The 25,057-nt window shown below is 39.0% G+C and overlaps 1 protein-coding gene across 1 annotated transcript; it reads left to right on the plus strand.

The window, feature by feature from the left end:
• Nucleotides 1–4,649: 4,649 nt before the first annotated feature.
• Nucleotides 4,650–20,883, plus strand: LOC124131348 (acid-sensing ion channel 1C-like). The gene is made up of 10 exons (XM_046494567.2): nt 4,650–5,424; nt 6,876–7,542; nt 7,962–8,065; nt 15,528–15,691; nt 15,919–16,135; nt 17,548–17,626; nt 18,286–18,343; nt 19,049–19,107; nt 19,459–19,537; nt 19,870–20,883. The coding sequence occupies exons 1-10, from the start codon at nt 4,947–4,949 to the stop codon at nt 20,047–20,049; spliced, it is 2,085 nt and encodes a 694-aa protein (XP_046350523.1). The 5' UTR covers nt 4,650–4,946; the 3' UTR covers nt 20,050–20,883.
• The last annotated feature ends 4,174 nt before the right edge of the window (nt 20,884–25,057 follow it).

The following is a 25,057-nucleotide window of genomic DNA, read 5'->3' on the forward strand; positions in this document are numbered from 1 at the left end:
CATTGGGACTGCACAAAGATAAAACAAGACCGTACTCTGTGTCACTGAAAGAGAGCCAAACGATTCCTGCACCTTTTGTTGATGGGTGATTCTACAAACAGTAAGAGTGCACAGTATCGAATGGAGAGCATAGTTCTTGATATTGCTTTGAAACGTTTGGCCAAATCAGAAACCAATTCCACCAATCGTGCGAAAAATATGTTCCTGAACTTGAAAACAAGGTTGTTGATGCCTTAAAGTTAAGTTAAATTATCGGGGGGAAAAATCAGTTTCCCAAAATGTCCCACTATATTTCAAATTTCAGGAACCACCAACAGTTTCATTCTCCAATACGAACACGATCTAATCCAAGCTGTTCAATTATAGGAACGTAATTTCCACGGCTTCTGGCTGCCAAGACTCATCATACTACTCCACACCTGTTGGTCATATTCTCATAGATGACGTCTCTGTTGTAACAATAACAACCTCCGTCAGTTATGGACCGAAATAGTGTTAGCAGCCTCCTACCAATTTGGATGACAACTTTAAAATCATTCCGCATTTTGTCGAAGCATATGCCAAATATGTGCCAAAAGAGAAGATAAACCAATAAGATGTCTTTCAGAGTGGTTAAGTCAGTATTTGGTGCTGTCACGTGCAGAATGCACAAACCGCCAGAGGAACAAACCCATTCTGTCCCAGCCAGCTGCCATCTAAAGTGTGACTGCCTTACATGAACAGTGTGCGGTTGTTCCCACTGACGAGGTCTTACAAACATAACCGTTATATGTACGCATCACTTCATTATTGGTTTCGTCAAAAAAGTGACACATCAAATAATGCCACGCATCAGCATTATCTACATTTGCCTTGACTCTAAAACCGATGTCACTTCCTCTTTTGTACTGGATTCCAAATCCGTAGAAAGAGAGATACATTACTGGGTCCTGCAAATGTGTCACCAAATTCCTATCGCAAAAAATAACAATGGTCCTTAATACAAACAAGGAAGCACTTCAATGTATTCACAGAAAGTAATTGTGACAGTGGTATAAATACCATGTTTGGATTCGCCAAAACTCAAAGGATTTGTTTGAATTCAGATAAAAGAACCCAACTTAGATCAATTGTGTCAAAAGATTTGACTTTTCAACTCTGTACACCAATATCCTAGACTTGCAAAATTTTCCTAGGCAAATTATTAGTTTAAATCATAATTTCTAGATTATATAAATGACAAGAACAAGTCCCTATTTGAGACTGGCGTCCTTGTACAGGTCATAATCTAGACTTGCCAATCTTGAGGATAGAATTACTATACACTCATGGACTTTCAGTACAACCTTGGAGGCTAACCAATATCCCACACCACAAACCTCAGGGAAAACGTCATTGCTTGATCCATGGGGCATATGTTACTAAAAGTCGTGACCATAGATAAAGCTGAAATCCTGGTAAAAGTGGCTTAAAACCCAACTCCCTCACTCACATAGTTATTAGAGGTAGCAACTGAGTGGTTCCACTGAGTAAATCTAAGTCACTGATCAATGCAAGTCTCTTGTCACAGCGTCAACACAAGAGTCAATGCGAGGTCACAGTAACATGATACAAAGTTGTTATTACCTCGGAATGTGTAATTAAAAACCAACAACCAGAGGCACGCTTACTAAGCTACCTTGATTGTCAACACGTTAAGTGCCACTTGAGCATAATACAACCGACCGCTCAAAGCAGATTTCAAATGGTTTTGTATCTCTATATGAGTAGAGGCAACGTGCTTAATTTGTTTGCTCTGTTGTCCGATTAAGTTACTCATTTATTGGGTCTATAGATATCCCGTATGGTCGCTTGAATGATATTAATCAGTTGCAAACACCATTACGGAAACTTGTATTCGTTCATTTTGTTTCTGCCTCCCTTTGCATGCATGCATTTCAGCACTGGTTTTAGTTTTCATGGATTTCCTTTTGAAAAGCTCAAAAAGTGCATTCTAACGATTGTTTGATGAGGATGGGAAACACATTATCATCTTTCTATGGTAGACATGTGGAGGACATTTCCAAATTTGATGTACCAATGACAAAATGATGTCAGATGCAGTTGTCTATTTTGACTTGTAACTTATGTTCTCGTGTGTGTTTTTTATCAGGTGAACACTTCACTTGCCTTTACATGTGTTTGTGACGGGTTCTACCGGTTAGGGGTTCCACCTTTTCGCGAACACCTTGTATCATCACTATTTGATAGCGGTTCATAGACACATGCTTGTGATGCAGTCGGAATCGTACAATAGTTATTAGTTTTAGTAGATTCCGATAGAAATGGAAACTGTCAGTACGTTCATACACTGACAGATCTCCCACTAATGTTATCACTGCTGCTAATTAAAGAAACACATCTGTTAGTTATTTTGAGAGAGTGTACAAACAGGAATACGTGTTAACTGGCCAAGGTGGTGCACGAACATGCATTGAGTTTTGTTGTTTAGAGCCGCTCTCAGCAATATTACAGCTGTATGACGGCGAGTCACACAAACCAGCGAATGGTGTTATAGGCAACCCCCTCTCCTGTGCAGTTGGGGGACGATGACAACCAAGTTACCGAGCCTGACCACCCCATCATGCAGGAGCCTAATACGACCATCAGATGTTGCTGGGCACCTGGTGGGGTGAAATGGGGTTTAACGTCGCGTTGAAGATTATTGCACTTAATTATATAGCGTCATGCATGCATTATTCATTTATTTGTTATTCATTTATTTTTTAAATCATTATTTTTATTTATTTATTTTGTAGGGGGGTGCAGATAAGAAGGGTGGCTTTGAGTTTATTAGTTTCTTATACAGCATGTTTTTTGTGTGGGTTGGTGGGGATTTATATATGATCATGGGAATATATACATATGTGCAAGTTGGTTATCCTCTATCTGATGAAAATATAATGCTACATGTAACATTCTTAAACTGTAATGAATAATTGTGTTTACTATAATTAATATCAGCATGATCAGCTGTTGTAATAGACATTGATGACAGTCACGTTTGATTTGTCGAGACAAATGGCGACTTTGTGATAGGCTTCACATGAGAAAAATGACTTTCTGATTGGTTAGAATAATAAACACTGTTTGGATTGACAAATTGCCTGGTGTTCATCGATTAACACGTCCGATCAAATACACCGCACCATCGTATGTTTTCCCTTCTCATTCAGCAGATCTCCGAGGTGGTGTAAATATAAATATGTGGTGAAAATTTATTCTAATCGCCAATTATATTAGTTTAATGAGCTCCTCAAATCCCAATAATCAGTTGATTTTGCACTGCTCCTCACATCAGTTCTGTACTATTGTCCTAGTACTTCGATATAGAAGCATTTATTACACAGGTTCATAAACGTTAATTGAATAATATACTTTTTTGTCAAGTACCAAAACTTTCCGAATGTGAATTGATAAAAGTAATTAATAATTAATGATGGCATGGAAGTAAGACCGGCATTGTGCGGGACGGAAGGAGATGTCACATCGGATACTGTGGTTTATTGATTCTTCCAAGGCATGTTATGTTTGTCTTCGTGATTATCGGTAATGGTCGACAAGTCCAGATAAACAGCTAGGTTGGTTCTCTAAAGGTTACCTATTACTTAAAACAATATCAGTCACATTGCTTTCCACTTTTACAATGTGAAAATAGTAACAATTGATCAAGTCTGTACTGTGCCAACACATGAAGACCGTAGGACATGCCTGGGTTTCCAAGCATGGTGACTGTGTGTGTGTGTGAGTGAGCTCTTTTCAGTGTTTGGCCGGGATTTTGTTGAAGGTGGCATACAAATTACTGTTTTATTCAATATTCCACCTCTTCTGATATTGCTCTTCTAAAATTCATTTCCACAAAAGCACATAACCGGGGGAGCAAGTTTTAAGTATTCTTACCCAGGGAGTCTATATGAGACTTTTTCCCTCACATGACTTAAATATGGAAGTTTCACCGTTGCATTGTAACACTCTTTCGGTCTCGACTTTCAGTGCTTATGAATTCAATGTTTATCACAACCAAAAGCAATGTGATTATAACTAGTCACAGCAAACATACATTATACTCGTCAGCATTTGATAGTTTACAATATCCGAATTATGTAAACATGGGATTCATTACCAACTTCCGACAAGAGAGAGAGAAAATCATTAAAAATATCATAATTTGTCGATAGTAACATGCTTAATACCTATTTGTGATGAAACAATATCATCGCACATATGGGAACCAATTTACTGGATCATCCCATCACTGACTGATGCATCATGTGTTTACTGTTACGCTGGGTTCATGCAACCCATGCATGGACAATAGAGCCATCCTGCGCTTTGAATGAGGTAGCTTCCCTTACCCGTAAATCCCAATAAGGAATTTACATGATTTTATTTGTATAATAACATGACGATCCCATCACACCCACATTGCCCATTGGGTAAATCGCATGCGGGTACCAAGGTAAAGGTTATTTACAACCGCCACATTATGGTGTATTTACCCAATGGCAACATATTCATGTGGTTTCTCGATTGATTTGCCAGCCCACCTTTATTGCAAGCACTCATTGATTGCTTTTAGCAATGTACGTTAATGCGTTAAACCCACCGTCGGGGTGATATATAGAGACTGAAGGGAACGAAGGTGAACCTAGATGTTGGCACGATGACACGACCATGGCAAGAGTTTAGACACGTCAGTTGAAGTGTCCATTACATTTGTGTTGATATACTGAAGATTGTCCACATATCATTTGAACTCTGTACATGATGTAATTTATTTACAACTCAAGCTGGACATTATTATCGAGGTATTGAGTTTTTAAGTTTCTTTATGATGTGATACAAGCTCAGTCGGGCTCTTTGAGGACATTTCAACATTAACAAATTTAACAATTGCTCCACGCCGAAGAAACTCCCAGCCTTCAACAATGATGGCGCCGCCAAGAGCCAGGTCTCAGAAGAACGGTATCCCTGAAGCCTTTGTTTACCGCGGGGAAGAGGAAATGAAAACTGGCAACGTAAAAGAACAATTTAAGAAGTTCTTTCAGGAAACCAGTTTCACTGCTCTGGTTCGAATCTACAACGCTACATCCCTGGTAAAGCGCCTTGCGTGGTTGGTGGTGTTTCTGGGGATGCTGGCGTGGCTGTCAGTTCAGTGTTACTGGCTCCTGGAGCGGTACTTCAACTACCCCATGGAAGTTAAGATGGACTTGGTGGCGGCACAGGAAATAGAATTCCCCAGTGTTACCGTATGTAATTTGAACCCGCTCAAGCAATCAAAGCTAATGGAGAGGCCCTATGCCGATCTCGGATCCTTTATGCAGCTTGAGTCGCAAGATATGCTATACACCGCATTCAAGGATAACTACTATGACGATTGGCAAGCCAAGCAACAACCACAAGATCGTAAGTATAATTAATAATAATTAAATGTGAAGATTCGGGACTCACGTCTTAAGTCAATGAATATGCCATACAATTAAAGTGATACAAAAATAGCTACCGAGAACATGTTTATTTGGTCAATCTTGAATAATACCTTTTTGTAAAAGATCTAACTGACCAGGTATTCGTTGTATTTAAATGCGACTTGGGTATACATGTACAGTCCAACCACTCCAACTCTAGGTATAACTGTATAGTATTCTTCATTGAAACAGCTGAAACATTAGATCAATTTATGTCTCAACAGATTTCGTAAAAAGAATATACTGTCTCTCTGTCTATAAGGTATACCTTAATTACTAGTATATTGACAATGCGAGTACAGTTGTACAATACATATATTAACAATTTTATACACCTCATTGGTATAATGCTTTCAATGTATCATTAAATCAAATTTATCAATATTCCACAATATCTTAGAATAGCCAATTTGTTGGCCACTCACTGAATCTGTGTACCCTCTGTTTGTCCTGTGGATGAATCACTGGACGTCGCCCTCTTCTTGTCAGATCAACTGAGTGCAGAGGATTAACAGGCCAAACAAAAACCTACCATGAATTTTAAACCCAATATTAAATAATATACCAATGAACATGTAGGTCAGTAGATAAAAACTGTTGCGACGATACAATATACAGTAGTTCTAGTTTGGTTTCAATCTCATTAAAATCAGATCTCAATTCTCGCTTCCGCTAAACAAAGATCTGAGGGCACACTATTACGGGTCACGTCCACGAACTTTGACCAACCAATGGAATGACCAATCAGAGGGCAGCTTTCTCGTGCTTTACGGCACTAATTTCAAATTGGCGACTACGCTTCGAAACATATTTTGATAAATTCTCGATTACAAATTTGAAACCTGAACAAAAGAACATTCTTGAATGACTAATAGATGGTCTAGATTGTATGGATTTAGTCGTTAAACCCGTAACTATCGTTCGGAATACCCCGAGTTAAAGTTTTCGAGGTTGCATGATTAGAAATCACATTCCGACTGTCACTTTCATAATCTGGTAAGCGACGCTCTGATTAGTTGGAAGGAAGGTCGTTCTGACGTGACCCCTAATGGAATGTCTTCAGATCTTTGTTTAGCGATAGCGAGAACTAAGGTCCGATTTTAATGAGCTTTGTTTGGTTTGCGTTTCTGAGGTTTTCTGAAGTATGTCGGCATGATGATTTATTATGTAAAAATCTGCACTCGTTTATGTTGTCTGCAACAAAGTGGTTATTCAGGCTCACGCGGTAAGGATTTCACAAATAATGTCTTAAGACTATAGAGGAATACATCGACTAACAATACCAAACATTATGACTGTTTGTGGTTCCGGGGTGGAATACACAATTTTCATCCATTTTTGGTTCTGAACGCTGTGAATTACATATATGTGCATGACCTCTGGTTCCAGCCATAGAGATGGGGCCACGTATGGGAATGTCCCCTGATCCAATAACAACTTGGACGCCGAACCAAAACACATTCTCGGGATCAAATATAAACACAGCGATTGGTTCGTCTCCTGGCGTGGCAACAAATCCTCCGTCTGATGCATCGACAACTACATCATCGGTGTCTTCTTCGTCAACAAATGCCAACGTTCCCTCTGGCCTAGCCACAAGCTCTGCGTCTGTCACGACAGGCGGAGGTCTTGATACAACTACAAAAAGCGGAGATCCTGCTCCATTTGGGTCTGCCCAAACGGCATCTTCATCCTCATCCTTAACAACACATGGTGGCGATTTCTCTGACCCTACATTAGGCATGACGGGCGGAGATCCACTCGAAACGACCCCAGTCAGTGGCGGAGAAGGACCTCCGCCGAAAATAAGAAAAAGGAGACAAGCAACAGATCTCACCGATTTCTTGAAGGAAAATACCTTCAATAAATGGGATATGCTGGAACGAAGTAACGTGGCTACTCAGTTTTATGAAGATAAGGACAGAGAGTATATAGCCTCAATGGCCTATGCTACCTTCTCCAAGACACATAATGAGTCCATCGTGATTAATGGAGGCCATCCAGCTAATAACTTCTTTATTGACTGCAAAATGGCAGGTTTCGCTTGTTCGCCTCGGTATGTATTTCACAAAATGATTCTTGTGTCAAAAGTTAATATATTTCCTATAACAGTAATATTTCAGATTTATTTTGGAATCACGTTCGTATAGGACTTGCACTATCATAATCTTAATCCATTTTAATGTTTTTAAAACATAACATTTTCATGTATTTTGTTACAAAGATCTTTTTCCAGTTTCCATCTTTGGCGATTTCACTTTTTAAACCTGAACCCTGGCTGAATTAAGGATCTTTGTTTGATTTCTTTCAATTAAGATGTCAGATATTAAGTTTGCATTTATATTTCTCTCAAAACTCGAAAAAGACTGTAATCAAACCTCTAATGTTGATAATCCTTCATACATGAAACAGTTCATAAAAGTGACCTCATAAATGTGTTGACATTGTATATAGGTGTACTAATCCCATTTTCAGGAACTTTACTACCTTTGTTAGTCACAAATATGGCAACTGTTACACGTTCAACGCCGAGGGAAACGGAAAGAAGGTCGTGACAAAGTTTACTGGTCCCGGTTATGGTAATAACTTATCTTTCATTCATGCACCATGTTTTGAGACATATTACCTTATACTCATATCTCTTTACCACCGTAGGGACTCCAGCCCCATGTTGGTCGAAAGAGGCGATAAATGAAGGGTGGTCAGTGTGTGACCTGGTTGATTCTGTTTCATCGTGCCCCAAAGTTGATGATTGTTGCTCGAACTGTCAGTTCAGTTCAGTTTTTTTCTCAGAAAAACTCACCAACGGTGATACATGAGAAAAAATATATCATAAATTCATATTATAATAATAATAATAATAATAATAATAATAATAATAATATCAAGATGACAGGGGTATTGTGCAAATACGTATAGAGATTGAAAGTTATGTTGTTGTTAGTTAGTTGAAATATGACAAAATGAAAGTGAACCTCATACACGTTTTGTAACAGCTTCAACATTTCTAAAGATGGTATTGATAAATTTGGACACGTTTGTCATATCTTTTACTCCAACGCTGGATAAACATTTATACAAATTAGAACATTAGGCCATTTACTGATATTCTCAACATACACCTTTTTTAGGATATCTTTGTGGTTTGTTTTGCATACATTTGCAAATAATGATTTCAATTAACATTAAATAATTATATAGTATTAGATGGCATAGTTATTTTTCATCATTTCTTTTCAATGTGTCGGATCATTCTTTTATGTTAACTGTTAACTTTGGAAGAATCGGCGAAAATTATGCATCAGTACTATCAAATTTAAACTTGACTCTAAAACCTGAAGAAATGTCCTTTCCTCTTTGTACTGGATTCCAAAGCTCCAGAGATATACATGTACAAAACTAACAAGAGATAAACAGTATTGGTACAAACCCTTTCTGTCACAGCCCCCTGTCATCAAAAATCTGATGCCCACCATGAAAAGTTTATAGTTGTTCCTAATGACAAGTACTAAAAGGATCATCATCATATATACACATCACTTCTTTGTTGGTTTGATCAAAGAACTTGGAAAAAGACGTATACAAGAACTTTATCATGGGGTAAACATGTTAAGGTTGCAGCACTACAAGCTAAGAAAGTACTATGTGGCATACTGAAATCTCTGTCCAACTTTAAGCCCATACCCTTTGATTTATTTTTTAAAATATTTGATACCAAAATTAGCCCAATTTTGCTATATGGAGCAGAAATATGGGGTCTGAGTCCTGAAATTTGTAATGATATTGAAAGTATCCACATGATGGCTTGTAAGCGCTTTTTAGGTGTTAAGGTCTCCACCTCAAATCACGTTATAAGAGGTGAATGTTGCCGATATCCTCTATACATCTATGCTTATAAAAGAGTTGTTAAATATTGGTGCAAAATTTTGAAAATGCCAGAATCTAGATATGTAAAGAAATGCTATAATATGCAACTGCAAGCTGTAAGTAATGGTAAAGTAAACTGGGTTTCCAAAATTAGACACATAATTGTGTCAGCAGGATTTGGTTTTATATGGGATCAACAGTGTGTTGCAAATATACCTTTGTTCATAAAGGATTTTTTTGTGAGGCTAAAATTATCGTACCAACAAGACTGGCATTCAGCTATACATGAAAGTTCGAAATCATATTATTATTCTTTGTATAAGCAAACATTTGGTGTTGAAATGTATATTACAAGGCTATCATGTGATAAATTTAGAAGTATTATGGCACGTTTCAGATGTAGTTCTCATCATCTAAGAATTGAATCAGGTAGACATAACAAGGAACCTAGAGAAGAAAGAGTTTGTACTGTCTGTAAATGTGGTTATATCGAAGATGAGTATCACTTTATTTTAATTTGTGATTGTTATCAAGCTTTGAGGTCAGAATATATATCCTTGCATTATTATGAGTTCCCGACAAGACATAAGTACAATATTTTAATGTCATCTACCAACCCATTTACTGTTAAGAAACTAGCCATGTATATTCTGAAAGCTATGAATCTAAGGCAAAGTCTGTTGGGATCTCCAACTCCCATTACCACACTGTAACCATTGTATCATGGGCCTATGGCCTACAATACATCTGAATAAAGTGAATGATGACGTATACAAAATATCACATATAAGGTCAGTATGTTAACTGAGGACGAAATCCGCCATAACCACGCATCAGCACTGGTGACATTTGACTTGACTCTAAAACCTGAAGATGATGTCCTTTCCTCCTTTGTTCTGGATCCCAAAGCTCCTGAGATATATTGCTGGGTTCAGCAAATGTACCACCAAACCCCTGTCGAAAATATTATCCACAGGCCTTTATATAATAAAGGAAGGACTTTCTTTATATTCACAGAAAGTATTTGAAGCGTGGAATTAATACCATGTGGATTTTCAAAACCTCAAAGATTTTGCTAGATTGTTTGCAATCTCAGAAAAGAACTAAGGTCAATTCTGTCAAACATTAGATTTTTCAACTTTGTACACCACTTTCCCGCATGAGAAACTTTAAGGAAAAAATTCATGCCAAAGTCCAAGTGGATTTTGTTACTTAACGTAATGACCATAGATACAGTTACATATTTATATTCAGAGGTTCGGAACAATTTATCAAAATGAAAGCAAATGTCACCTGAAGTGTATTGAGAAAACAATATGTGAAATACTGGACTTTCTCATCGATAACATGAATGTTACATTTGGGGGTAAGACATTCAGGCAAGAATTGGGCATCGTCCTGGGCAATAATTCCACTCTCCTTCTTGCAGATCTGTTTATTTAAGCATGTGAATCGGAATTTCTGATCCAATTAGCAAACTATTTTGACTTGGTACACACGTTCCCGCGAAAAACTGACTTGCCTTGCATCTGTTTGTGGCGGGTACTCCCGATGTGGCAGAATAAGCCCTTTTCACCAACAGCTGGTATCATCACTATTTGCTAGTGATTCATAAACACATGCTCATGAAAAGATCGGAATGTACAATCGAATTTGCTTTTAACAAAGGTTTCTTATGTATTTGGAAAGGGTTCTGTCTTTTTCTTTCCTCTTAAAGTCTGGAATTGGTGGTACCTTAGGTGCAGTGATATTGCTAGACAACTGTATGATAAGATAAAGGTGAACCTTGTTCTTCAGTCGACTCGGGCAAAGACGCTTTTCATCACGATGCTCACACCTAAAGAGCAGTTTTATGTAATGGAATCAATATGAATGTGACAGGATACCACACAATACACAGGTAACCTAAACCTGGTATACAGTATGATCAGTATATTGCTGATTGTTTGCCGGTACGGTCACCAATATAATGTTAGAAACTCATTAACTACCACCACAATTCCCTTGTTGTCAACGGTGAATTAAACAGCTTAGGCTAACACTACAAATAGATGTAAGGAAACCTGTTCACAGAGCAAATTACGTATTGTTATCTATTATTGATGTTACGGGTGTAATACGGGACGTGAAAAACTATCCCATTGTGTTGATTGATAAAACTGCATTCGCTTAGTGTCTTTGATGGGCGTATATTGGATTTCCCATGTATTCTTCAACAATGGAATTCTTGAAATCGGTAACTATCATCACTTCTGAATTAATCTTCACCTCAACCTCAGTCGAACCCAGCCTCAAGCACAATCTAAACCTCAACTTAAATCCAAACCTCACTTTAAATAAAGTATGGGGTCGGTAAGTCGTGATGGTCGCTTAAACATTGGGATATTAATGTATTTGACTTGCTTAATTTGGGGTTGTCTCCAAAGCAAATAGTATATAATTTAGTTTTCACTAAATTAAATGTTGCATCACATAGCCTACATCAGCGTATGCACTGATGTACATCTCAATGTATTTTCTTTATTTTTTATTGCAATATCCATATACAAATACATGCTCAAAATGGCAAGGTGTATTGAAAGCTAGGATCCTTAGCTGATTTTATCATATGTTTGATTTTTCAAATGAAAATATCTTACTTTAGCTATATTATATCCAACAAGTCATTTGTAATGGCGCTTGGTCAGCACTCAAAGAATATTTTATTTATTGAAATATAAATTGATTTAAAATTTTTGAAAACCTTTAAAAGACAACCCACAACTCAATCAATTTGCTTTTCGGCACATATTTACAACATTTCGGACATCGTATGGTTCATGTGGTTGCAAATTCATTCCTTACCCAAAGACTTCATTGAATCAAATCTTTTTACACAAAATTACCCAGCCACAAATTACGTTTTCACAAACTGTTGCAGGAATGAGTGATAGTTAAATAGACATAACCAACATTCGCAACACTTCAATTTCACTTATATTAAAAACAAACTCTGTAATTCTTTCTTTTATCCCTCAGTTTATTTAACTGGTTCGTCATGGGAGACTCTCTTATTGAATGTAATTGTCAACACACGTCTTTCTGTGTACAATATGCGTTCTGTTTGGTGAGTTAAAGGCATACAACAAAATAAGGGGCTGTTCCCGGAATACGAACCATTTCTAGTATAATTGGAAAGACATGGCTGTCAGGTATAAGTCGTATTTCAATCATTAAAACGCAGAAGGTATTCCGAGCTGATTTGTTGTTCAGTCAATTTGTGTCCCACGCTCGGCGATGCCACCGACATTATTTGTGTTGAGAAAGGAGAACATATGGTAGTTCATGTTTACAACTTTACACATGCTAATACCTTTCAAAAGGTTCATAATAACGGATATTAATAGTGGGTGTTGATTATTGGTTTCGAATAGTTACTGTTAAGTCATCTTGTGCTGTGACAACACCGACCTATTGTGTTTCTGCGTACTGACACTTGTGTGAGATCGAATGTTGTGTGAGATCGCTTGTGTTTTTCCTCAAGGTTATATTTGAATATAACAAGAAACCGTCTGAATATAACGAATACTGTCAGTCTTTCATTGTGTTGTGCATGAAATACGAGGGCTGGTAAAAAAGTGCAAAGCCTAACAAACAAAACAAGCATATTTGAAAGTGTTATTAGTTATATTTTTCAAAATAATCTCCTGCTTTTCAATACACTTTTCATATCGCAATGAACTACTCAAACACTGTACTACACTGACTCGTTCATTTTGTTATGGCCAGTAGTTGAAAGTAAGTCAGGCTTAGAACTTTATGACCAGACCTCGTATGTACATTAACTGGTGGTGGTGGTGGTGGTGGTGGTGGTTTAAGAGGTTGTGGTGGTAGTGGTGGTTGTAGTTGTGGTGATGGTAGTGGTGGTGGTTGTAGTGGTGGTGGTGGTAGTGGGGGTTGTAGTGGTGGTGGTTGTAGTGGTGGTGGTGGTTGTAGTGGTTGTTGTTGCGGTGGTGGTTGTAGTGGCGGCGGCGGCCGTGGTGGTAGTGGTGGTGGTGGTAGTAGTGGTGGTGTTGGTAGTGATGATGGTGGTAGTTTTTGTGGTGGTGGTAGTGATGTTGTTGGTTGTTGTTGTTGTTGTGGTGGTGGTGGTGGTGGTAGTGATGCTGGTGGTTGTTGTTGTTGTGGTGGTAGTGTTGGTGTTGGTAGTAGTAGTGGTGGTATTGGTAGTGATGATGGTGGTAGTTGTTGCGGTGGTGGTAGTGATGTTGTTGTTGGTTGTTGTTGTTGTGGTGGTGGTGCTAGTGGTTGTTGTTGTTGTTGGTAGTAGAAGTGGTGGTGTTGGAAGTGATTGTTGTGGTGGTAGTGTTGGTAGTGATTGTGATTGTGGTGGTTGTTGTTGTTGTGGTGGTGGTGGTAGTGGTGGTGGTAGTGGTGGTGGTAGTGGTGATACAATGAACATTTGATAATGTACATAAAACAGAATACGTAATACATAAACATGCACTATGTATCCCCGTTATAGTGATACTGTTACATCTATGCGTAAACCGTCATACAGCGGCCATTCCAAAAGTACGTGTATTACATCTTCAACGAGGGTGCGTAAATAAGGTAGCCTCGTGGTTACAATCTTCCCTTGTCACGCCGAATACACGGGTTCGATTCTTCACATGTATAAAATGTGTGAAGCCCATCTCAGGTGTCCCCCTCGTGATATTCTGGAATATTGCAGAATAATTAACAATAATCACACATCTCCATCGTGATCTTACCACTGAATACAAATTCTGATACTCAGGAGCTATTATTGTACGTTAATGGACCAACACTGAAACCTGTTTGAGGCAGTGTATGTTTACATTGTCTCCCACATGATTATAAGCCCATCTCATTCACAAGGGTCAATGCGAAACGGACACAGAGTCCATCAATCAGAGTCAATCAATGTTGTGGAAGTCCAAAATGATGACCACTAATGGTATTTACCTTTCCATAATAAAATCTTAAATCAACATGTTCACGAAAGGTTCTTGTTTCTCACAATAAGCCCCTTCATTCATTCCAGCCATACCATCTATCGGCTTAATTCAGATTGTTCAGTAAGTCCTTCACACACCAATGGATGTAAATCACTCTCTGTTTAGTCACCCGAAACCCAAGTCAAACCAACAGACTGACTGTATTAAACGGTGTCGATCGGTTTTGTTCGCGCGAGAGACGGGGTTACTGAGTAATGAAACGTGAGAGTAATGCACGTCATGCGCATCAGTATACACAAATACTTTTGACCAGATACAATCGTAGTAATTGAACAAACGGCGTTAACTGACTCACACGGCTATTGAGGTGTGCATGTGTTACTCTGCTACTATGGTTACGATACATCTGGACAATGTAAGTTCATTGAAATGAAGGGTATTTAGTGCCAATGGTGGATGTATCACGATCATAAACATCACATGATTGTCCCGAATGATAATTGCTTTCACTTAATCCACCTTTACAATTAACACAAACGATTAACGCTGCTTGCAATGATTTCAGGATACACGTCTCTCTGTATTATTTGTTTATATATCAAATAAACCAAGCAGAACTTGTGCGTCATATAGACGTCAACAGATTCCAGTGTGCTATGTTAGATGAAAGTTTACAAACTACAAGTACGCACCCACATACACTTGCACACTTGCACACACACACACACTTGCACACACACACACACACACACACACACACACACACACACACACACACACACACACACACACACACACACACACACACACACACACACACACACACACACACACACACACACACACAAACACACACACAAACACACATACATACACAAACATACACATACACACACAGACATACACATGCACACACATACATACATAAATAACATAAATACATATATAAATACATACATACACACACACACACATACATACATACACACACACACACACACACATACATACATACATACATACATACATACATACATACATACATACATGTCACTCAATTAATGTGATATATATAGACATACAAACAATCAGTATAACTAAATCACTCTAATATGTTTTAAAAGTCACAACCAACCCCCTCACCCCCTGATCACCGCACCCCCTCACCCAAATAGGTGTGTCCGCGCGTGTCTGTACTGTCCTTTACACCCAGGTCTGTCCCTGGAGCTGTATCTGGACCAGGAAGAGTACATCCCCGCCCTGTCCCCATCAGCTGGAGCCAGGGTGCTCATCCACCCCCGCAACTCGATGCCGTTCCCCGAGGACGAGGGGATCTCTATAGCTCCGGGCGTATCTACCTCTGTCGGGTTGCGCAAGGTAAGAATGGTGTTTCATACAAATTTCTTGTGTATTAATATTTTGTCCTGAAGGCTCAATGCGTATTTGCACTAAAAACATGTATTTTGTCGCCTGCGGCGTCGCAATTTTCTTAGCAGAGTTGAGTCCTATAGCTGCACCAGGATCAGCTGATCATTGCTTCGAATACGGTTCCAATCACTTAGACATTACCCGAGTTGTTCGTACATGTCTACATACCTCCCCAGGTTGACATCACCCGCCTGCCACCCCCGCATGGAGTTTGTGCTGAGAAAGGCCTGATTGAGGATATCTACAGCACGAACCTGCACACGAACTACTCCAAGTTATCCTGTCTGAAGTCCTGCTTCCAAAACCTTGTCATCAAGTACTGTCACTGTGCCATGCCCCATTTGTTCGTTCCAGCCAACACCACTGTCTGTGACATGACAAATACCACTGTAGGTATGTAACACAATGTTTCCAATCACCTTACCCGCCAACACCACTCTCTGTGACATGACAATTACCACTGTAGATATGTAACACAATGTTTCCAATCACCTTACCCGCCAACACCACTCTCCGTGACATGACAATTACCACTGTAGATATGTTACACGATGTTTCCAATCACCTTACCCGCCAACACCACTCTCTGTGACATGACAATTACCACTGTAAGATATGTAACACAATGTTTCCAATCACCTTACTCGCCAACACCACTCTCTGTGACATGACAATTACCACTGTAGATATGTAACCCAATGTTTCCAATCACCTTACTCGCCAACACCACTCTCTGTGACGTGACAATTACCACTGTAAGATATGTAACACAATGTTTCCAATCACCTTACCCGCCAACACCACTCTCCGTGACATGACAATTACCACTGTAAGATATGTAACACAATGTTTCCAATCACCTTACCCGCCAACACCACTCTCCGTGACATGACAATTACCACTGTAAGATATGTAACACAATGTTTCCAATCACCTTACCCGCCAACACCACTCTCTGTGACATGACAATTACCACTGTAGATATGTAACCCAATGTTTCCAATCACCTTACTCGCCAACACCACTCTCTGTGACATGACAATTACCACTGTAAGATATGTAACACAATGTTTCCAATCACCTTACCCGCCAACACCACTCTCTGTGACGTGACAACTGCTGTAGGTATGGAGCAGTCATCAGAAGACTTACCCTAGATGGTCAATGGCGAAAGCATATTGAGGAATGGTCGCTAGCTGTTAATGGGAGGGTGACCTATCATATGCCACATTTGAACATGAAGTTCTCCATCAGGCCAGTGCTCCAGTTCCTACCGGCCATGTTACAATAGCTGTACAGGGATGTGGATACCAGCTTCTCCCTTAACGTTAGTCACCATATCTATCTCCTAGTTGCTACCACCTGTTTTCAAATGGTGAAAGATTTAACGAGGACCAGTAGTTGGTTGCTGCTGTGGAGTGCTGGTTGACAGGCCAGGATTTGACCTTCTATAAAACAGGGAGAGCTAAACTTGAGAAGATATGGGACAAGCGGTATTTAATAGCAAAAGGACCATGTTCACGAATAATTAAGATCTTCAGTTCTATGTTTCTTAGGCTCTTAACCTGTTGCTACCCCTCGTAGTTATCAAGGTGTTTAACACAATCACCGTTAAATGGCATATGCATACTGAGGTGCTAGAAAACGATCGCATGAGAACCGCTGAAAAGGTATGTGACACAATTTGTTTCTAATCATTCCCTGGCAAGTGACAGACAGACATTGGAGGTTTGTGATAATACATGTATTGAGAACTCTTTCCTCAGAACCTTCGCTTCTATGACCTTCTTTGTGGTATTCTCTAGAAACCTGCAGCAAGGGCCTACCGGACAATCAGCCAACAGAGTTCAAGCAGTGTGACACGAGCTGCCCTCAACCATGCAGGTACGCGTTTAGGATGGAACGGTTTACTTTGTTTCAATATGTGCTTGAATACTTCAAATGATATCGCTTGCGGGGGAACATGCATGTGTACTTTTCAAGCATGGTTCATTGATATTTCCTGTCATGCTTGCATCGTTGGATGGGTACGTTTTTTTAATGAGCTTATGCTTGCACAAACATACTTATTGTGTTATTATTGAAAACAGGACCCAAATATGGTTAAGTATTTCGATGAGGCTTGATATGAAAAACAAAAGGAGCAAAAAAGAGAAAATGATAATTTCCAGACGCCCAATATTATTTCATAAACCACTTTGTAAATTATATATATCAACCACAAAATAAACAAATATTAGCAAAAAGAAATAATGTATCTTAGAATTTGATTTTGTTATTCTATACTATTGAGTGGTAATTCAGAACACGAACATGTTTTGTCAGCACATGCGTAAATGAAATGACAGGGAATCATTTCTTAGAACATTTTATTTTTACGAAACTAAATTTAGTCCTAAAGAAACAGCTCAAGACAACTGTTGTTGAATGTTTCGTTCGGTCATCATTCTGTATCACGTGGTCTTGTGGTAAAGTAGCACGGCATGACAAGCTTGAAGTATTTAGAACTCTCAGACTCTGCCCTGTATCTTCTATACCTGCAGGGAGATTCGTTTTGAGAAGACGCTGTCTGTTGCTCAATGGCCTTCAAAGCGATATAAGGTGAGTAGGTTTCACATGTAACGTTACAATTCAACAGAATACGTATACCTTCACTGAACAAAAGTAATCCTCTTTTGATGAATTAGGAGTGAACTTGGGACGATCATGTGACCAAGAGAGAGCCACTGGCAATCATTACGACTTTGAGCGAGTCGTGAAACTCCATAGCAACTGGAACGATTTTACGGCTGTGAGTGAGTCGAGGCACTCCATCGCAACTGGGAACGATTTACGGCTGTGAGTTCGTCGAGGCACTCCATCGCAACTGGGAACGATTTTACGGCTGTGAGTGAGTCGAGGCACTCCATCGCAACTGGGATAGATTTTACGACTGTGAGTTAGTCGTGACACTCCATAGCAACTGGGAACGATTTTACGGCTGCGAGTGAGTCGAGGCACGCCTCAGTTACTGAGAACGACCATACGGGCTATGAGTTTGTTAGTGGCATACCTCTGTAAACTCGGAACAATTCTACGGTTACGAGTGACAATTCTTTGTAAGACGGGAACGCGCTTGAAGCCGTGGTACACTTTGGTGGATTTGGGTATCTGTTGTTACTGTATCTGTTAATATAGTCATCATATGGTTTGTCTGTCTATCCGACCGTCCGTCCGTATTTCGTTTTCAGAGCAGGGGTCGTTTTGTGAAGGTCGGGGACATTTGTCATCTTCTGATGAATCTTGTTTTAATTAAATATGTTGTAGGATCATCTTCAGAGTAAGGTCCAGCAGAGTAACTACAGATTCTACGGAGCGAAAGTCGAGTAAGTCAACCTTTATGTTATCAAGTTACAGCATAGGTGCGTTACAAATAAGATACCTATCATGTCATACACCGAGGAGCTGGGACTGTTTGATACAGAATTGATCTTGCACCCAACAATTTTATGGGCACCCACAACTCATTTTGTGAACATTTAACAAGTCCCGCGAACATATTTGGGGGAAGACCTGAGGACAAATTAACAAGGAAATTCGGAACATTTCTCTTTTAAAAATGTTCTTTTAGCGATAATGCTTGTAACATGTAACGCCAATACGGATATGGCTTGCAATATATAACGAGCTGGTCATAAATGGTAATAAACAATTAGTCCACATGTTGTTGTTTTCAGGGAGGAGGACTTCGCAAGGGTAGAAGTCTATTTTGAGGACCTTTTGTTTCAAGAAATTGAGCAACAGAAAGCATACGAGGTAAGATGTATATGTCTATCATTTTCAAATTTTAAATAGCGAGGAGCTTTTCTTTGCTTGTATTTTGTTTGTTATCCTCAGTTCGAGAACTGTCCCAAAACAATATCAATAAAATACGGAACAGAATTAAATTGTGGCCTATTATGACGTGAAATGTGTAAAATATTTCGTTTCGCTTTCAGGCCAATTTGGAAATATCGGTAAATGCCCCCGAAAACTAACGTGATTTATGATGGTGTAAAATATGTCTTGATTCAGTCCCAGAGCTTATCAATGTCTGTTTGAAAATAAAAACATTTTCTTAACGTGTGATATACTTCTCTTGTCTTCAGTCCCAGAACTTGATCAGTGATATCGGCGGCCAATTGGGCCTGTGGCTTGGCCTCTCCGCCATCACCCTGGGAGAGTTGTGCAGTTTCCTCTTTTCCATCGGCCAGGCCATGACCCGAAGGGTCGTCAAAAACAACAAGAAGGGCTACCAAACCCCCATTGAACCGGTCAGTTACATGTAGCGACGGTAAACACCGGAACAGACCGACCAGTTCCGATGTAGAACGAAAGCAACCGAAGTCATCTCCAAAAGCCCTTTGAACATTTATTTGAACTTACCCATTTAGTACTCTTTGTAAATCATTTCATTGGTGAACGTTGTTGTAAAAAAAAAAGGTGATAAGTACTGATGTACGTATAGATATGTGGGTAGTTATGAAGGCGTGTGTTTTAATCTCTAGCTGTTACCTACTAAGGAACAGATTGATTGTGAGATAAAAGCTCTCACTCGTCACCGCGAACACCGGCAGTAATGATGTATCCATTCTTTAGTGTTCTTGATGAGTGATCATTTTTTTAATTTTAATTAGAAGATTTAGGTCAGGTGTTTTCAGATTTGCGGGTGTTAAGGAGTATTTGAAACGTACTTAAACTGCTGAGAAAGATGACGCCATGATGAATGGATGACGGCATAAGATTCCTGACAATTGAACCGTCAAGGTTAGAAGAATGCAACGAAAAATAAACTAAATCGAAGATTTTCTGGGAAAATTGGATCAAGTGCAATATGTCCGACATGATCCGATATTCATGTCAACCAAGCTGAACACCATGTTAAAACAATTGGGACATTAAACTCCTGAAGGACAGTGTTCCTACCTTTTGATACATTCAGGATTTGCATCCCATTTAACAAGTTCGAGGGCGGTGGGGGTAGCCTGGTGATCAAAGCGTTTGCGAAGACCGCCGTGATGTTGCTAAAGCGGCCTAATGGGTACAATGTGTGAAGCCCATTGCTGCTGTCCCCCCGCCATGATGTTGCTAAAGCGGCCTTATGGGTACAATGTGTGAAGCCCATTGCTGGTGTCCCCCCGCCGTGATGTTGCTAAAGCGGCCTAATGGGTACAATGTGTGAAGCCCATTGCTGCCGTCCCCCCGCCATGATGTTGCTAAAGCGGCCTTATGGGTACAATGTGTGAAGCCCATTGCTGGTGTCCCCCGCCATGATGTTGCTAAAGCGGCCTAATGGGTACAATATGTGATGTCCATTGCTGCTGTCCCCCGCCGTGATGTTGCTGAAGCGGCCTAAAGCCATATTTACTTACTTAACATGTTGAACAAATTGCAACACACATTTCTTTTCGCAGTCTAGTATGTTTATGCCGTCTTCATTATATATACAGTGTATAAAAGAAACATTCCACTTTGATATAAATGTGTATTAAAAGGAGCTTAACCTGTGATACTACTGTAGATATATTGGGTTCCAGATAAGCCTTTGAGGAAGATATTTTACGAAAAGATAAATTCTTGTTTCACCATATCCCAACCTATAAGAATGCATATTTCTAAAAGTGTCAATAGAATATTTCAAATGAGAAACAAGATTTGGCGTTGTAATGAGTAATGTTATTGCAATAAAAATGACGATCACCATCAAATATTTTCGATATTTGAATGCACATTTAGCTCTTGGCTTATCTGGAGTTCAGAAAACCTGTTTTTCTATTTTTACCTGTTGTGGAGTATATTTTATCACAGTGTTCGTCCTTTTTGTTACAAGAGGCATCTGATCTCACTTATGTTCACAGAGTACAGGCGTTAAAGCCCTGTTGTCATTTTCTGATCCGCGTGCCTCACATCGGCGGTCGGTCTTGTTTTAAAACAAAATCACAGCTAACGAAAGAAAACAGAGATTGTCTGTTATGTAATTGAAAGAGCTGTTGATTTGATTATGTCTATTGTACCATCAGTCATTCCTGCAACAGTTTGTCAAAACGTCACTTAGCTGGGTAATTTTGTGTAAAAGAAAATTGGTTCATTGAAGTCTTGGGTAAGAAATGAATTTGCAATCACATGACCCCTGCCATGTTTGAAATATTGTAAATGTGTGCCGAAAAAAATAAATTTGTTGATTTTAAAGATCAAGTATATGAGATACCCATCAGCAATTGAATATCATGCGATTTATTTTTTTCAATTTTTAAAAGTATTTGATCAAATTATATTTTAAGAAATAAAATCATGTAGAAGTATTCTTTGAATGCTGACTAAGTGCCACTACAGTACATTTCGGATATGCTATCGCTAATTGAAAATCAAACTTTTGTTATAATCAGCTGAGAGATTTAGTTTCTTTTTCTCCTTAGTTAATGATTTATAATGTTTCTTTATAATTGATTCCTTGAAACAACTCCATGGGGTAGCCTCGTGGTTTAAAGCATTCGTTCACACGCTGAAGACCAAGCTTCAGTTCCAAACATGAACATTATGAGTGAACGTATTTTCGGTTCCCCCCGACGTGATATGGCTAGAATGGTGGAATAGTGCTGGAAGCGGCGTAAAAATAGAAACTCACTCACTCAAGCAGTTTGTTCCAGAAGATCGTCGTTAATACCAGAGACCATATTCCTTATATGGTCTCTGTTAATACATAACGTCTTAGGTTTAACTTCACGAGGTCAATTAAATCCACTCTTGTATCCGTATTCGGCACGAAGAATTCTGTCAATTACCTTTACGGAGAAATCGACACTTGGTTCTTTATAGTGAGTGAGTGAATGCGTGATAATTACTTAACGGGACATCAGTATTCTTGCAGCTGGTCGTAGTGAGGTTCTTGCATTAGCTGCATGCTTTCTATATTCTGAGATGATTGGGTGTCCATAGTGTTTCGTTGTGTAGCTTAAGAGTGTTTTAAATCTGTACATGTTAATCATTGTTGTGTACATATATTCTACGATAACCTCAATATTTATTATTTATTGACATACTGATATATGTATGGAGTGTAGAATCGTCGTTGATTAATTATGTATTTGCTGTAAAATGAGTTTGGAATCCAATTTGAAGAATTAACAGTTTCTGGTTATATCAGACAGTTGCGGACCCGGGATTTTAAAAATGGCTTAACACAATTTTACTGTATTCCCAGTATGCGGTTGTCAAGCGGCCCAAGGCACCGCAAAATAATGTGGGCAGTCGCGTCCCTTCGCAATGCCGGGACTGGTTGATAAGGGGTTCAAATCCAATATTCGCTAAGATTTTAAACCTCGGCCTGTCACCATACCGTGATAAACGCCGGACCTTCTCCCACATAAATATGACACGCCACGACATAACAGAAATATCCGCCAAGATCACTGTTCAAACGTTTTTGGGATTTCTCTTTAGAAGCGCCTTCATAGTTACAGTGTAACAACATGAACTGTGTGAATAAACTAATTGTCTAAAACCTGGATGTGCATTGTGTTTTCTTGAAATACCAAATGAAATAAAAGTTTTCTTCTGTTTGAAAGCGTTCGCTTTGTCAAACAAATTCGTATCAATGCGTCCTTGGCAGAGGAATGGGCTAGAATTGGCAGATTGTTACGTTAAGGGAACGTTTTTAAATGTATTATGAAGTCAGTGTTCTTGTTGCTAACAACTGGCCTCTCTCCCATCCATCACTTGCAAGCAGTGGACTTCTAACATGAACAAATACAGAAATATGGTTAAGACCAGTGCAAACTCTGATTTGGGAGATTGTTCACGATATGTAAACTACACCCCAAAACATCATCTTGGCTAACGATTTGTTCTCATGACTTATTGTGCTAATGGTATTAAAGAACACTACACGAAGAGTGAGTGACATAGTGAGTTGGGTTTAACGCCGCTTTTAACAGTATTCCAGTTATATCGAGGCGTGTCAGCTTAATGTGGGAGGAAAGCCCGAAGTGATGCAGGTCTCAGACGTTTACCACTTTGATGAAACCCACGAGCACAGGTATGGTGCTGACAAACCTAGAAACATAATCGGGGCAAACTGGGATTCGAAACCACAATCATAGGTGCATAGGTCTGCACAGTGAATCGCAGCACCTTAGACGACTGGGCCACCCGTGCCCCCTCTACACGAAGATATAAATACATTTCAGCTTAACGTCTGTATCCGCTGTTGTTCAATGTTCATGTTCATGTTCATGATCAATGTGTATGTTCAATGTTCATGTTCAATGTTCATGTTAAATGTTCATGATCAACGGTCATGTTCCATAATCATGTTCAAAGCTCATGATAAATCATCATGATCAATGTTCATGTTCAATGTTCATGATCAATTTTCATGTTCAATGTTCATGATCAATGTGCATGTTCAATGTTCATATTCAATGTTCATGTTCAAAGATCATGTTCAAAGTTCATGTTCAATGTTCGTGATCGATGTTCATGTTCAGTGTTCATGTTCAATGCTCATGATCAATGTGCATGTGCAATGTTCATGATCAATGTAAAATGTGTTAACCATTGCGCAACGAGTTGACAATTGTTTTAGGTATGCCCATTTGCGCAAACCCGGTCGCAAAATGCGCAAACTCGGAGGTTCACACAGATTAACCAGCGCTTTTAAATCGTTCACACTTCAAATGAACCCATCCAAACTGACGTTCAATGTGCATGTTCAATGTTCATGTTCAATGTACATGATTAATGTGCATGCTCAATGTTCATGACCAATGTTCATTTCAATGTTCATGTTCAATGTACATGATGAATGTTCATGTTCAATGTTAAGGATCAATTTTCATTTCAATGTTCATGTTCAATGTTCATGTTCAAAGTTCGTGTTCAAAGTTCATGTTCAATATGCATGTTAAATGTTCATGATCAATGTTCATTTCAATGTTCATGTTCAATGTTCATTTCAATGTTCATGTTCAATGAACATGATGAATGTCCACGTTCACGATCAATGTTCAATTCAATGTTCATGTTCAATGTTAAGGATCAATTTTCATTTCAATGCTCATGTTCAATGTTCATGTTCAAAGTTCGCGTTCAAAGTTCATGTTCAATATGCATGTTCAATGTTCATGATCAATATGCATGTTCAATGTTCATGTTCAATGTTTAATGTTCATGTTCAATGTTCATGTTCATTCTACATATTCAAGATTCATGTTCAATCATCATGATCAATGTGCATGATCAATGTTCATGTTCGAAGTTCGTGTTCAAAGTTCATGTTCAATATGCATGTTCAATGCT

The sequence above is a fragment of the Haliotis rufescens genome, unplaced genomic scaffold, assembly GCF_023055435.1.
Source record: "Haliotis rufescens isolate VD_foot unplaced genomic scaffold, xgHalRufe1.0.p SCAF_1, whole genome shotgun sequence".
NCBI lineage: Eukaryota > Metazoa > Mollusca > Gastropoda > Lepetellida > Haliotidae > Haliotis > Haliotis rufescens.